Raw genomic sequence first — 15,858 nt, 5'->3', positions numbered from 1 at the left:
GTAATAAATGTCCACTTTTTTGGACATCTTTTTTTCTTTCATAAACTCGGTTAGGTTATGCTCGTTTTACTTTCTATTGAAAAGCAGGTGAATTGCTTGATTATGCTTTATGCTCATTTTATCATTGAAAGGGTTACTTTTTCTTTTAGTTTTTTTATATATTTTTTTCAGCCTTTTTGCTTTTCTTTGCTGTGAATCGATAGAAGAGATAGGATTATAATTGTATAGCTACCTGGCTCTTAATGTGATCGAATAGCCATGTTAATGAGCGAATATTCCATGCGCGCAAAACAAAGAGGCCGAGATACGTAAATTTGATTCGATAGATGCGCCAAAGATGAAAAAAATAAAAAATAAACAAAAAGTTAAGGGCCAATTTAACAAGTATTCTATTTCCTCCTCTTTCAAAGGGAATAAGAAGAAAAAGAACAAACTTAATAAACCATCTAAATTTAACTCAACCAGGCTCTGTTCACATCCTCCAAATATATATTGTGAATAACTTCTCCTTTCTATTTTTTCGTGTTTATGTATTTTATCCACTAATTCTGCATAAACATTCAAAAAAAACTTTATTTAATGCCCCGTCCTACGCCCCTCTTTTATCACTTTTTATGGAACGTCCCTTTTTCTTCTCTTTCTTCTTTATATCAAATGGCCAAGACAACGATCATGAAGCGTATTGTTGCTCTATTTAAAAAGACACATGAAAAAAAGCAAGATCCAGCCTATCCAACTGTACTTGAGAATACATATAAAGTGACCAAAAAGATACTTGGGGTTGGTTCTTTTGCGGTCGTAAAGGAGTGTATACATAAATCAACACAGCAACCTTATGCTTTAAAGATCATATTAAAAAAGGCCATTGCGGGTAATGAGGATGGGATGATGAACATTAAGAAAATATTAAGATAAAATATAGGAAAGGAACATATGCTTAGTAGTGAATTAGGTTGGTAAAGGATGAAGATAAAGAGGATGATAATAACATGATGAATAGACATTTTAAAGCAAGTGAGACATCCACATATTGTATCAATGCATAATTTGTATGAATCAAAAGAGGCAGTATATATCGTCACAGATTTAGCGAGTGGTGGTGAGCTATTTCAACAGTTGTTAAAAAAAGGAAGTTATACAGAGAAAGATGCATCGAATCTGACGAGGCAAATGTTGGAAGGATTACAGTATTTACATGAAAGAGATGTAAGAGAGAATGAGAGAGAGAGAGAGAAATATTAAATAACTCATACTTTATAGATTGTTCATCGTGATATGAAGCCTGAAAATGTAAGGAACAAGATTGAATATAAGCTTACTTATGTTTATTAGTTATTATTTCAAACAACAAAAGAGAATGCTAATTTAATGATAACAGATTTTGGTCTATCAAAAATATTAAAAGCACAGGATGATATATTGACAACAGCTTGTGGAACCCCTGGTTATGTTGCACCTGAAGTCTTGCTACAGACTGGACATAATAAACCTGTAGACCTTTGGAGTGTGGGTGTTATTTTGGTAAATTGGGTTGAATTCATTCATTATTATGCTCATTAGAATCATTAGTATACTTTATTAAGTGGATATACACCCTTTTGGGGAGAAGGTATTCATTTCGATCATGAAACGAATCATTAAATCCTTTATAGATCAATCCAGTCTGTTTGAATCCATTATGTCTGGTAAATATGAATATGATGAAGACTATTGGTCCCATATTTCAGAGTCAGGTACAATCCTAGTCCAGAGAATGATTTCGTTACTCATCATTCACAGCCAAAGATCTCATTGATCGATTACTCACACTGGATCCAAATAAACGTATTACTGCAGAAGAAGCACTGATGCATCCCTGGATTACAGGTTCAAAAGGAGCTGGACCTAGAACAAGTACTAATTTAGCACCAGCCATTCGAAGAGGATATACAGAAAGAGGCAGTCTAAGTCCATTACTCAGTCGTTACAAGGCAATGAATGATGGTTCAAGTGATGATGTAGAAATAAAAGAACTTAATATTTCAATTTATTAAAAAAGGATCGACGGGTGTATGTAAATAAACTTTTTCTTTCACCGCTCGCATCACATTTTATTGTCTATAAACAGTTCACATGTTGGACCTTGAACTAAACCTAACAATAAAAAGGCTGAGTTAACTTTATTTGTTAATTTACCTTCTTTTAATTGAATGAAAAAAGGAAATAAGCCTTCATGTATAATTTACGATATACTTTTATTACACATTATCTTTACTCGTATTCAATAAGAATAACAATACATCCTATTTTTATTTAAACATGTCCCATCTTCTCTTTTTGTTCAAGAGTTCTTTATTAGCAACTGTTGAGGTTACACTAATCATAAACAATATAAAAATCCTACTCATTGGATGAAACATATCCAAATCTTTAAAGTGTAACCTTATTTTTTTGATTTATTTTTCTCTCTTTTTTTTTAATTTTTTTTTTCTGCTCGCTTTTGTTCCTTTTATTTTATTAATGAACAAAACAGTTTACAGTGTACATAAATTTGTAGCTGAAAATGTTGATGAGATTTCATTTAACGTAGGTGAAAAAATTATGATTCTTGAAAAGGATGAAGGATACAACGATGGTTGGTGGAAGGTACAGGAGATTGGAAGGTTATCAATCCTATCATCGTGATTAACAAGTTGCAATAGGGTCGTAACGAAAAAGGCGAGATTGGTTTATTTCCTATTTCATATACAGTATCAACACCACCATTAGAACATGATTCAAGAAAGATGAGACCATCATCCACAGCGACCATAGATAACAGCAATAAACATATGAGTTTATCATCAAAGAATATCACATCCCTCGTCAAACAATCCTTATCAAACAACCCAATACTAAAATCAAAACCTATCGAAGAATGGAGCTCCAAACAAGTCGCTGTTTGGTTAACCTCGATTGGATTCGATCAAGCTGTGGCTGATGATTTTCAAGATCAAGAAATTACGGGTGATATCCTGTTGGAGTTGACACTGGACTCATTAAAAGAATTACAGATTGATACGTTCGGGAAGAGATTCAAGATACACAGTGCGATTAACGTTTTAAAAAATGAATCAAAAGAAAAAGTAAGACTAGGTTGTATGGCAGTGAAATAGAGATTGACTCGATTATTTAGCACGAATCACAACTAAATAGAAAACAATCAATGACTTATTATAATACTTTTCATGATGATGATGATGCATCTTCCACTTATACAAAGGCAAGTTTCATCAACGAACAAAGAATCTCTTTGAATTCAACAATACCCCAACAACAACAACAACAGCAAAGGATGCCGATTGTTAGAAAGACAAGTCAGATGAGTACAAACAGTACCTTTAGATGGCATCAAGAAAAAACTACAAATAATGAAAGAAGACATACCTTAAACACAAATCATTTACAACAAGAAGTAAGTACACTGTGACTTATATAGCATACTAACATTCAGTCAGAATCACAGCAAATACAATTTCATGCGATCTTCGCTTTTCCCTGCAAACAATAAATTACAATCCATCTTGCCTTCTTCCAACATGACAAGACGATCTGAAGATGTTCCACTGACTCAAACATCCATGATACCCGATATGGAAGGATGGCTTTATAAGCAAGGCGATCGATACAAGAATTGGAATAAACGATGGTTTGTACTGAAGGGAGTCAACTTGTTTTATTTCAAAAGTCCAAAGGTAATCATGAGTTTTGGATGTATACAAGTGTCATTAACTCATTCTCAGGCTGTTCAAATGAAAGGCATCATTAACTTGAAAGGATATCGAGTTGAGCCAGATAGTTCTATTCAGACAGGGAAATACTGTTTCAAGTTACAGCATGAAAAGGAACGTACATTTTATTTTTACACCGATCAAGAGAAATACATGAAAGATTGGGTCAAAACAATCATGAAAGCAACCATCGAAAGAGATTACGGCAGTAAGTTTTCACAGTCTTCATTGACTTCTCTCTCTTACTCTGTTATTAGCACCCGTCATGTCTTCAAGCACGATCCCGACCATCTCTTTGGATACAGCACGCCGAATCCAGCCACGACCTCCTTCTACCCTCTTTGACGAGCAAAGAAGACAACGAAACCGTTCTTCCTCCATCTCCGGATCCTATCGAAGCCATGATGGCAACTTTGGATTGGCACCCATGGAAGAGCATCCAGAGGAACACGTCTTTCAACAGTCACTCTCATCCCCTATCACCGGCAGCAGTCGTGCGCCTTCGATCATGAGTCAAAGGACACGTACGATGGATCCTGATTATGCTTTTGATGCTCGACGTATGCGGCTCAAGGATTCAGGATTCACCAGTAGCAGCCTAGGTCATCCGAGTCGATCTCTGACACAAAGCAGTGGCAGTAGCTCGGCCACGACCAATACAAGTCTGAAAACGAATTACATGACACGCTCACCTGCGGCAGCACCCACGTATTACCCAGATGAAGAGGATGAGGACCTGATTGACCCTGAAAATATCAGTGTGATTGAATCCAAAAGACCGAATGCCAGTCGTCGTCCATCCGAAATAGACAGTGAAAGTGTTCATGACAGTCCTTCAAGAGAATTTGTGGCGAAAAGAAAGACATATCTGGATTGGCTCAATCGTCATATTCAATACAAGGTACAAAACCTTTCAGAACTGTCAACGGGTGAAGTGCTTTTGGAGCTATTAGAGAGCTTAAGCCACAAGGAGATCAGACGATACCCGATCAATCACAGTCAATCTGTTTATTCACAAATGATGGATCGTATGATTACTGCCTTTGAACATATGCATCAAGAAGGTGTCCCTTTGGCTGGTGGATATACATTTAGAGATATACTGAATGGTCACGAAGTGAAAATCATGGCCTTGCTGGATGATATCAGAGCCTGGTATGGTCAATCGAGACAAGAACAAACAGAAATTTAAATGAATTATTACTCCCCACTTAATATGTATTACCTATTACTCATTATAATGCTGTATTATTATTAATAAACATACTTCCCCTTCCCCCCTTCCCTTCCTTTTCTTTATGCAACACAACATGAATGATTTACATTAAAAAAGTTTGTCCTGTGTGGAAGTAATCCTACACCATCCTAATCCTGCTTTCATCCTTTTGATTGAACCTAGTAAAATAATATGAGAGAGAAAGAGGCTGTGTGTTTGGTGTGTTTATGAACTTTATCTTTTTGCCATTAAAGTCTATTTTCGTCATTCTCTTCCCTTTCAAACAAGATCGAGTGCCTAGTTTCCCTATCGATCTTTTTCATTAGAACACCCGTCATCCATTGTAGCATAAAACTGGCCTGAAGATGAATGCATTGCTACCTTTTCTCATCTTAGGCTTTAAAGTGTGTTTCTTCCTAGTATGGTTGCCAATTCAACCGTATAAGCCCTTGTATAATGACCGTTGTCAATCATAGTACTAAGGCATTTGTCTAATCTGTTGCGAACTGTTTTCATTTATTTAACATTGTATGTCAAAGCCTAAATAATCATTTCCTCAGCTAAACACCCCCTCCAAAAAGAGACTTGTGAATTTCATCATCAAAAACTGCACACGTATTCACACCATGGTTTCATCAGCTTCACAGTCTGCTTGATGTTTTTTCTGATGGATAACGCACAAATAGCTACTTGTTTCATAAAGCTGAATATCGTCTTTATCTTTTCATATCTGCAGTATCCAATTTGTTTCAAGGAGCCAGGGTTCAAGTTTACATTTAAATTTTTAGATTTCGTTTATACAAAAATCAGTGACCAATTTGAGCGCATGATGTCTAACCCTGCATCGTTTCTGTCCTGATCAGGTCAATAAAAAATGAATGGAATTTAGAAACACCTTTGGCGATCAAGGGTCAAAACGATAAGGGAGGAAGAATGAAGGAGAGAAGTGAGTATTGCTAATGAAAGGAAAAGGGTGGCCAATCAAGGAATCCTTGCCCTGGCTGAAATGGCGGTGAAGACGGGTCCTTATCATGAAACAGGTAGCCAAGTTCATAAAGCATAGTACAGATGACCGGTTATCGAATAAACCATGGAGAGGCAGGGTAGAAGGAACATAGTATTCTATTTGGTAATTTGTTGAGAAGGAACAATAAAGGATCTTGAACTGTTCCTGACATTTGTAAGCGATTATGCATATCGAGGTATTTTATTGCATGTTGTTTCGAGAGAACCTGGGTAGGATGTCTTGGACAGGGCTCTAGTTTACCACTTGGTAACCAGCCAAAACGTCAGCGCACGGATCTATTTCTTTCTGTTCTTGTCATTGGTAGCCAGAGGATGGGATCTAAGGATACTGTTTGGCGGCATTGAGAGAGAAGTATAGGATTACGAGATGATCGAGTCTGGTTAAGATTATTTTTACGAAACTGTAGTTGAATCGCTTCAAATGTATGTTTGTCTAATGATTCTGGTTGGGATAGTCATTATGTTCATAAAGATGGTTTGGAAAGTTTGTACTAATACGAATGACTGTCCGAGCAATGTATATGAGGTAATAGGCAGGTAAGCAGAGCATCGTCAGGTAGAGTTAGTGATGGTAACAAGAGTTGGGATTGCAATGTATAAGTGCGCCCTTGCATTGTTGGTAGTTTAGTTAGATGCAGCATCAATTTGACAGAGGATTGGCTAGGACTGCTAAAGGTTCTAGGTGGGCATAAGCTTTGTACATCTTCTAGTTTCTTGGCTAGGAACAATGCTATCTTATTAATTGCAAGTCCATATTAGCTCGGTATCTTTTTGCCAGTCGCTTTTTTCACATACTTGATCCAGTGATTGGTATATGGCTTGACAGATAGCAGGGTTATGGCCCTCAATGTAATTGATGGTAGAGCCTCTATCGTGTAAGGGAGGTAGAGAATATGGAATCAAACTAGTAATAAGATTTGGGAATACCTGTTGATATGTAGCTACTTTTTATCGTCCTTTAGCTTTACCAGGTGCAATATCAGCCTCTTTGGGAGGAGAAGGCTATTTATTTGATTATTGGTTTGAAAGGATAAAGTCATAGGTTTATGGTTGGAATCTCTACAGCATTACCTTTTTTTTCTGCTACTAACGTTATTGTCAGCATAAATAAACTGTCATAACATTAGAAAGTTGGATCTCATATCGATTTGAGGAAAAGTTAGGCCAGATCTGACACTGGAACAATCGCCATAATAAAGATACCAAGAACCAGAGCCCTATCTCATACTATTATTGGCGTTATACACTATTCCAGCACCATTCATGTAGCATAAAACAAGCCATCCTAAGAAAAGAGAAATTCCAGGCTAAAGAGGTGGCAGTTGAACAAAAAAAAAAGAAAGAAAAGTGAACAAAGGTAAAAAGCGATCGGCAGATGAGTTCATTATAGAGGGGCCAGTAATAGAGCACACTGACGTTAATGAAAATAATGCTTAAGAACATGCCACACCTGTATCCAAAGGTACAGCAGCTCACTTTATCAAATTTATGATGATCTTCTCAATCATAGGTCTTGATGAAAATGTAAAGGGAAGATATTTAGTGACGGATAACTGTACTGTCCACATATCAAAACCGATGATCAGGAAGATTGAAAGCCGTAGTTTTGGAATGATGTTTTTTCTCCGTATTCACCTGAATCAAATCTGATTGAGCAGTTTTAGGCGATAGTAAAAGGAAGGTGACATCGTCGCAGGTTGTTGACTAAAGAAACTTTTTCTGCAAGAATTGTTGATGCTTGTAATACTGTACCTATTACTAACTTGTATAAATTTGCTAGTCATTCTAAACGACAAATTATTAACTGTTATAATAAAACACCATTCTAAATATTCAGTTACTCTTGTAATTATTTATTGGTATATAAAATGGGAAACTTAGCTAATAAGAGCACCAGAATAATTCTATTAAAGCCGATAACTATTCTTTTTATATATGACAGTTGAATTTTTATTTATCGACGAAAAGATTTTACTGAAGAACAATTATTTTGTTTAAACACAATCTTTCATTTAAGGTCCAATTGTGTGTACAAGTGTCGGTGCATGGTAAGGCAATCGATAGTGTGGGCTTTGAGAGGCGCTATGTAGGGTGCTTGGGACATGGTCTAGGCTTGCCGCCAGGTAGCCAGCCTAACCTCCAATCTATACAGCGACTAAGTTTTACATTGGACATAGATAGTCACATGATGGGTTCACAAACACAGATCGGCGACAGCTAGAAAGCATCTGACATTTATTTTTCGTGAAACGACGATATTCACCATCCACACTGTACTTCATGAGTAAAATTCAAGTAAAACTTTGAATTTCACCAACTTTTTATTCTCATATTTGCAATGCCGTACTATCACACCAAGAATATTTTTAAAAAGCGATGAAGATGGCTGAGCTTCGTAAGATACCCCACCCACTTCCAAAATAAGGACTACCATAACAAGATGCTATGTAAAGCGGAATTTAATTTTAATAAATTTCTGTAATTGCTAAAATCACAACTCCCTTTTCTAATTTTCTAAAGCCTTTAGAAAACTCCTGTATTTAATCGCATGTAGTCCATTACTTTAAATTTTGTTTGTTTTTTTTTAAAAAGATAAATGACGATAGAAAAAAGAAAAAGAGCAGAGGAGAAGAAGGAATGAGCTTTAGCTTTAACAAAACACTTTCTTCTCCCACCACATAAAAGACTGCAACATCGTACCAATAAATAAGAGCATATTCACATACCTATATAGAAGGTAAATCGTTGGTAAGTTATTGCTAGCCATTACAAATTGTATGTAGAGGCTTAAACAGTTTTTTACTTAGATAGTCTATCCGGACTCTACTTTTATTAGAAAAGACATCCACAGAGGAAGTATATTGAAAAAAGCATTACGATCAAAGTTGTAGCGATACACCCAAACAGGCTGAAAATCTCATTGTCTGTGCATTACTTCTTTTTTAGGAGCGTCTTGGCATGATGAAGTAATAGGAGAATTATAATATAAATACGTGGTTGCTATTTCAGTTAAACAGCAATTAGTACTCCACCAATACTGCGAGAAGACGAGTGTCAAATATTGCTTTCATTATCCTTATCAACTTTGTCCTAAAAGCAAATAAAAAGAATAGAAGACACACAAACACTTTTTTGTAGAACCAAATGAGTATTATTAAACTGTACATTTTCTCCCATTATCATTTATCTTTTTAAAAAAAAACAAACAAAATTTAAAGTAATGGACTACATGCGATTAAATACAGGAGTTTTCTAAAGGCTTTAGAAAATTAGAAAAGGGAGTTGTGATTTTAGCAATTACAGAAATTTATTAAAATTAAATTCCGCTTTACATAGCATCTTGTTATGGTAGTCCTTATTTTGGAAGTGGGTGGGGTATCTTACGAAGCTCAGCCATCTTCATCGCTTTTTAAAAATATTCTTGGTGTGATAGTGCCTGAAACTCATTCAAGAAAAGATAGAATAATCTTTGTGTTTTAAGCCAAGAAAGGTAATTTAATTTACTCCAACACCTATTGTGAAATTGGCAAATCAATTTTTTAAGCTAAAAATATAAACAAATTTCTAAAAATATAAATAACAGTAAAATAATCAAGCTTGGCAAAATACACTTCTTTTTCTCTTTTTTATTATTCAAAAAAAAAATGTCAAGCTTTGAAAAACCAAGATCGCCACCACCTGTGCCACATCATACAGAACAATACAATATGAAAGAGATACCCGTCCATTCACCTTCACCTTATCCAGCCTATCCAAGTGATCCGACATTTCGAGAATCTTCATCATATACAAAGTTTATGGACCCGTACAACTCGGATGATGATGTGGAGAAGATTATTCCAAGAGAACAAAGGAAACGATCTTGCATAGATAAAATGTGTTGTGGATGTTGTACCTGCTGTCCTAAATGGATGAGATGGTGCACTTGTATTATATTTATTATCATTGTTATACTCGCAATCATTATTGGTGTCCTTGCTGCCTTATTTAAAGTACCTACCGTCACATTCTCTGGTCTCGAACAATCCCCTAATATCACCTATACTCACAATGTATTAAACATGACCTTCAACTTGGGCATCACTGTCAATAACCCTAATTTTGAAAGTATTACATTTGAAAAGATTGTAGCCGATGTAAGTCCTTTGATAGTACTGTTCATGTAGCGATATTTAAAATGATATACAACTGTAGGCATATTATCCTTCACCTTATAGCGTGAAAGTAGGTGGTGGTGAAGTAGATAACATTCACATTGTCTCGAACGGAATCACAAATATCACTTTTCCATTTTCAGTTGCTGTCAATTCTACTGATCAAGCACAACAAGGTGTATTGATGGATCTGGTTACAAAATGTGGATTGGATGGAAGTGCAAAGGAAAACATTGACTTTAACTATTATGTTCATCCCACTGTACGTATTCTTGGTATTGCCATTACACCAACTATATCAAAATCAATGAGTATAGCTTGTCCTCTACAGGTAAATAAAAAAAAATATTGAACCTTGTTTATTATTTACATTTTTACTATTATTAGGGTGATAACTTAACGTCTATTCTTGGATCTGGTATATAAATTGATTTGTTCAGTTCCTTTTATAAATATATCCTTGTTAAAAAGAAAATAAAGAAAAAGAAACTATATTATTGTACTATAGTAAATGTTTTTCTTTTATTTATATGATATATACACACATATACACTAAATATTGGTATCGTTTTTTGTGTAATCGCTTAGTAAAATGTACTGCAGTAGTCTTGGCATGTTCTATTACGCATGATTAAAGTATGACTAAGAATCATTTGTAACATATCTTGTAAGCAAACATTCGAATCTAGTGATATGTCGGGTGAGATCACAGATAATGCGTTCTTTGCAAGTTTTGAAGAGGACTTTTGCATTTGTTTCAACTATAAATAATATAAGATGAGCGTATTTCCTCATTTTGATGTATATGCGGTATTTTTACTTGGTATATTTCTCTTTCAATACTCATGCGTTGCTTTAAATGGGTTTGACAGGTATTCAATCTGTCTTGTAGTTTGTCATTTTGTTCTAAATAATAAAAAAGTGTGTGCTCATTTTGCTTTCTTCTCTCAATCTCTTTTCCAAGTCGATCTTTTATAACTTCTATTTCACCCAGTAAACGTGCTATTTTTGCCGAATAATGATTTTTCATTTCCTCCAACTTCATCTCCCAATGAGACTGAAACTCCATCGAATCCTTTGACATTGAAGCATGTAAATCTTCGTATTTTTCTCTCCACTCCTTGCTCACTTTCTCCACTTCCTCTTTCTTTTCCAAGATTAACACACGTCTCAACTCATCGATCGCTGCTTGGTTTTCTATAGACCAAACCTCCTTCTCTGTCTGATGTCGATCACGAAGTTCTCGTAATATATCAGCATGTTCAGACTGAAGATTTTGTATCCTTGCCTGGTGGCTCATCTCTGACTGTTTGGCCTCTGACATGAACTTTTCTGCAAGTTCATGAATTTGAGCGTCATGTCCTGTTTGGGCTTGATCTAATCTCTTCTTGTATTGCTGTGTTCGTTTTTCTAGCTCATTAATACGATCAATGTATTCTTTTTCTCTTTCTTGGTATTTTAAAAGGGTGGATTCTGCAGTGCTTAGTCTTTCCTGAGAGCTTTGATAACGTACTTCCAAATCCTCCACAACTTCTTCAGGGGTTGAAGTCTACACACGTTTTTTATAAGCAACTAGCTTACATGTCTTTTTAACGTACCTTATCTTGATGGACTGGCGCTTGATTGGTTGTTACTCGAGATACTTTTTCTTCTGCCTCAGCAAGTTTGAGCTTGAGGGATAGTATCAACTCATCTTTTTCTTCATCTGGAATCATCTTTTCAAGCAGTTCTGCATAGTCTTTATCCTTTGCGTTCAATCTTTCTTGAAGACCAAGAAGTCTTCTTTGATATTTTTTATCTTCTATTTCCAAAGCTTGTTCATGCTTTGCTTTTAAGCTTTCTATCTGTTCCTGATGTTCTGTCCTTTCATCTACTAATTTTTGTTGAAGATCCAAGATCTATATTACACATGTAAGTATCTATTTTTTTTTTCGCTAGCCTATTCTTACTTGATCCATCAGCGATTCTTCTACATCTTTCAATTTCTTTTCTAAGTAATTTTCTTTCAACTTGACTTCTCGAAGTAGCTAAGAAAAGAAGGGGATAAGTTAGGAAAAAGGAGATTTAAAAATGATGTATTTACACTTGAAGTATTTTTTTCAAATGTGGTTTGTTCTTCTTGGAGTAATTTTTCTAATCTTTCAGCTTTTTCTTGGCTTTCTTTATAATTTTTTAAAAGCTGTGAAAAAGAAAGTTTTTAATCTTTATTGTGCAAGTGAGTAAATATCCATTTACTGTAGCTCGTTCAACTTCCCAATCCTGAATAGGAGTAGCAGGCCCAAGTGTTAATTGTCTCTTTGGGCTTTTAGGAGAAATAGGTGAGTTCATTTGAAGAATATGAAGGTAAGAGAAAAGAAAAGAAAAGAAAAAAAGCTTAAAAAATAGCTCCAAGAAAAAAAAAAAAAAAAAAAAAGAGCTGTCTGTATTACGTTGTACATGGCATTATTCCATTTTCATTCTGCCGTTCTGTTTGTGTGATATCATTACAATCTCTCTCTCTTTTCATATTTACCAATAATAAATACCTCCTTACTTTTTTAACATTGTTGAAATGGTTTTTTTGCGGTTGTAAGTTGTACACATAGATAGACTATTATATCTATGGGGGAAGTATCATAAAATATTTATAATCAACGACCCTAAAGCTGAACCTTCTCGGTTAAATGGGGACAAGCAAACAAATATAGGGTCTTGTGTTTGAGTATTTATTTGTTGCACAAAATTGAAGAAAAATTACCAAAACAGTATAAGAATACGAAGAAAGGGGAGAAAACACAGTCAGTGGGTACGTTATTTCCTATTTTTCTAAAGTACTGGAAGATATTCAGGAGTATTATCTATATGAAACTTGCGCCGATTTTTCTAATCTCTTCATCAAAGGCATTCGTTATCTATGCTGACAAATATCAACATTAGAACGAACACAAATACTATAAGCGCGATTCCTACTTCGTTTCTTTTTTCTATCTCTTGCAAAATTGCTACCATTCATACAGTATCATCATTATCATCATTAGTTTAAACTATTCGAAGCGTCTCTATAAAAGTATATGCCTTCAACTATAGAAGAAATAGGTACTGGGGTCTTTTACTCAATTATGAGGCAGTTTTTCTGTAAAACTACAAGAGCAGTTGCATAAAAACTCTGAACCACTGCCTTTCTATTTTCTAACAATTTCTATCAATCAATAACTATAAAAACCATGCCGTTGTATACAATTTAGGCTTGGTTGACTACTTGATGGAAAGCCCAAAACATGTCCTATTTACCTATTGCAGAACCTTATTAAAAATATTTTTTTTTTTGTATACTGTCAACAAGTGTTAACTGGTACAACTGTGCTTTTCCACACAAGTTTTTTTGTTATTCCTTTTGAGTCGTTTGCCTCATGCTCAACGAAATAATTTTAAAATAAAGTTTACTTTTTTAAAATAAGCTTGGTTCTGTTGATGTTGAAAAAAATCAGGTTGAACTATTTTTTTCTTTCAACAAAAACATAAACATTGTATGGGAAGAAATGGTCTTCATGTTTTTCAGTGTTCTGTAAATAATACACCGAATAGAATATTGACAGACTTTCGAAAAAGGTTGCATTAGATACATGTTAAGAGAGCAACCTTAAAAGTTCAGCTCTAATTATACACAGCAGGATTGTTTCAGAATCTTTATCCTGCAAAAGGCATATGGTTTCATCTGACGGAGCCTATTCCGATAGAAGACTTAAGGGCAGTTTGATATGGAAAAGATCATGGTACCAAATATTGGGCTACGGATACTTTGTTTGCTAGACCACAGCTTCTTATATAAACACATTTAAGTTAAATGATAAGCAGAGAAAAGTTTTGTTATTTATCTGATGGAAAACAGTCCGAGAGTAGCGTAAAGCCTTCAAGAAGCTTCGCACATCAATGTCTTACTGTATCTTTCCCTTCAGATCACTAGCCTTATCTATCAATATCTTGGAATACTACTTTTGAAGGCCACCAAGACATTTTAAAAAAGCATAAACTAAAAAATTTCCAAAAATGAGCATAAATTTGGTAATTAAACGTATATTCTTGTATAGATAAATTGTTTAGATAGTGTCTGACTATTCAATCTTTCCCAAAATAATCTAAAGTCTATCAAGTTGCGGCTTTTACGACTTGTGCTATACTAATATCGTCTGATTAATATAATCATATTCCTGTTCCATTTATAAGTAATGAATCTCTTTAAAGGAAACAGAGGCTCAATTCAGAAATGATAACCCTAGTTTAAAGCTTATATCTCTTCTTTGTACAATCCACACTAAACTTTTACAGCTACCAAGTTACAGTTGTAAAATATTCTGCTTAAAAGGTAATATACACCTACTCTAACAGCGTTGAAACCTTTTTTTTTTTTTTTTTTTTTCATTTGTATTGAATTTGAAAAATAATTTGCCTGGCTAAGACAAATTTTAAAAACTAGTCTGCTCCGCTACAGTTTTTGGCAAAAAACTCCCACCTTCCAGGCGTCCCTTTCAGGCAGGATGAAAACATTCTTTCTCCTCACCTTCAGCTGCAGCCTCCAGTAATTTGAAAGGTTTTTGACACCACACCCACGAGCCGAAACACAAGCCAATACCAAATCCAATACTAAAAACCATATACCATAAATCTGTAAACAAAAATATAATATAAGCTTCTAATATAAACATATAATATAGCTTATGACACATACCTCCACATTAATGCAGGGTTAGTGATTAGTGAAGGAGAAAAAAGAACAGAATACCAACCCCTTTTTATACTTTTCAGATAAGGCTTTGATTACTTTTTTTCAACTTCATTTTCGCAAGTGACGGTTGCATGTGATATTTTATGCAGCAAGTGGCACTTTGAGTGACTGTGTCTTTCTCTGTCCATGTTTACGTTTAAATGTCACTACATTTTCATGTTTCCATTTCAATTTCAGCAAGAAGGGAACTTTATTTGCAGTCAGGGACCTCAGAGATAATAGACTTATTCAAAGCAAAAAGCAGATTTATGAATAGCATCAGGTTTAAGTAAATTAACTAGCTCAAAGACCAAGAACATGAATCACCATGTAAAAACCTTTGGGTGCTGAGAATGGTATTGATGCAGATGGGTTGATTAGTGATGAATGCCAAGTTAAAAAAAACCTAAAGGAATGACAAGAAACTGAATGGTGCATCTGATTCTATTGTACCTTATACCACTATGTCCAATGAATACAGCCATAGTATGGGTTGTTTGTTCCTTTGGTATATGTAATTTTTTTTTTTTTACAAATCTTTGTTCGTTGCTCTGCAACAAGCTAAAAAAGAAGTTCATTCAAAGACGGGGAAGAATGGAGCAAAAAATAAAATAAAATGAAAGGCAATTAGGAAATATAGTAAGAATGGGGTTTGAGCTTCAACTAGCAGGCTGTCGCGACAGAGGCAATGGCAGAGATGTGACAACCAAAGGGCACACTGCAAAATTTTATGCTTATTTTTCATTTACATAATACATTATAATTGTACCGCAACTCTTCTCGTGAAAAAGAGAGGGTTTTACCAAAAAATTCGGGTAATCTTCTTTAGTGTCCCGCATCCACGGAAATCTTTAGTAAAAGGCGAAAGATTTATCCGATATGAGCACAAGACAGAAGTACGAAGAGCAAGAAAAAGCAGGTTGAATCTACCTTTTTATACTTTTTAATTCCTCGGAGAACTTTCTGATGTAG

The 15,858-nt window shown here is 34.9% G+C and overlaps 5 protein-coding genes across 5 annotated transcripts; 3 read left to right on the top strand and 2 right to left on the bottom strand.

Moving 5' to 3' along the window:
- Positions 1–654: 654 nt before the first annotated feature.
- RO3G_12848 (uncharacterized protein) lies at positions 655–2,033 on the top strand (the record flags this gene model as incomplete). Its single annotated transcript, XM_067667432.1, has 7 exons — positions 655–871; positions 1,001–1,068; positions 1,261–1,290; positions 1,333–1,521; positions 1,570–1,609; positions 1,653–1,733; positions 1,780–2,033. 7 exons carry the CDS (start codon positions 655–657, stop codon positions 2,031–2,033), a joined length of 879 nt encoding a protein of 292 aa, XP_067523533.1.
- A 547-nt stretch (positions 2,034–2,580) lies between these two features.
- On the top strand, positions 2,581–4,941 carry RO3G_12847 (uncharacterized protein; the record flags this gene model as incomplete). The annotated part of the gene is made up of 6 exons (XM_067667431.1): positions 2,581–2,625; positions 2,682–3,104; positions 3,155–3,433; positions 3,477–3,713; positions 3,762–3,957; positions 4,007–4,941. 6 exons carry the CDS (start codon positions 2,581–2,583, stop codon positions 4,939–4,941), a joined length of 2,115 nt encoding a protein of 704 aa, XP_067523532.1.
- A 4,694-nt stretch (positions 4,942–9,635) lies between these two features.
- On the top strand, positions 9,636–10,571 carry RO3G_12846 (uncharacterized protein; the record flags this gene model as incomplete). Its single annotated transcript, XM_067667430.1, has 3 exons — positions 9,636–10,127; positions 10,186–10,476; positions 10,533–10,571. 3 exons carry the CDS (start codon positions 9,636–9,638, stop codon positions 10,569–10,571), a joined length of 822 nt encoding a protein of 273 aa, XP_067523531.1.
- Positions 10,572–11,126: 555 nt separating this feature from the next.
- On the bottom strand, positions 11,127–12,473 carry RO3G_12845 (uncharacterized protein; the record flags this gene model as incomplete). Its single annotated transcript, XM_067667429.1, has 6 exons — positions 11,127–11,147; positions 11,275–11,694; positions 11,744–12,043; positions 12,095–12,172; positions 12,229–12,324; positions 12,381–12,473. 6 exons carry the CDS (start codon positions 12,471–12,473, stop codon positions 11,127–11,129), a joined length of 1,008 nt encoding a protein of 335 aa, XP_067523530.1.
- Positions 12,474–14,650: 2,177 nt separating this feature from the next.
- RO3G_12844 (uncharacterized protein) lies at positions 14,651–15,371 on the bottom strand (the record flags this gene model as incomplete). Its single annotated transcript, XM_067667428.1, has 3 exons — positions 14,651–14,787; positions 14,944–15,027; positions 15,347–15,371. 3 exons carry the CDS (start codon positions 15,369–15,371, stop codon positions 14,651–14,653), a joined length of 246 nt encoding a protein of 81 aa, XP_067523529.1.
- Positions 15,372–15,858: the final 487 nt, after the last annotated feature.

The sequence above is a fragment of the Rhizopus delemar genome, genomic scaffold (assembly GCF_000149305.1).
Source record: "Rhizopus delemar RA 99-880 supercont3.11 genomic scaffold, whole genome shotgun sequence".
Lineage (NCBI taxonomy): Eukaryota > Fungi > Mucoromycota > Mucoromycetes > Mucorales > Rhizopodaceae > Rhizopus > Rhizopus delemar.
Note: the sequence above shows the minus strand (reverse complement) of the source record. Positions and strands in the feature narration are given on the sequence as shown.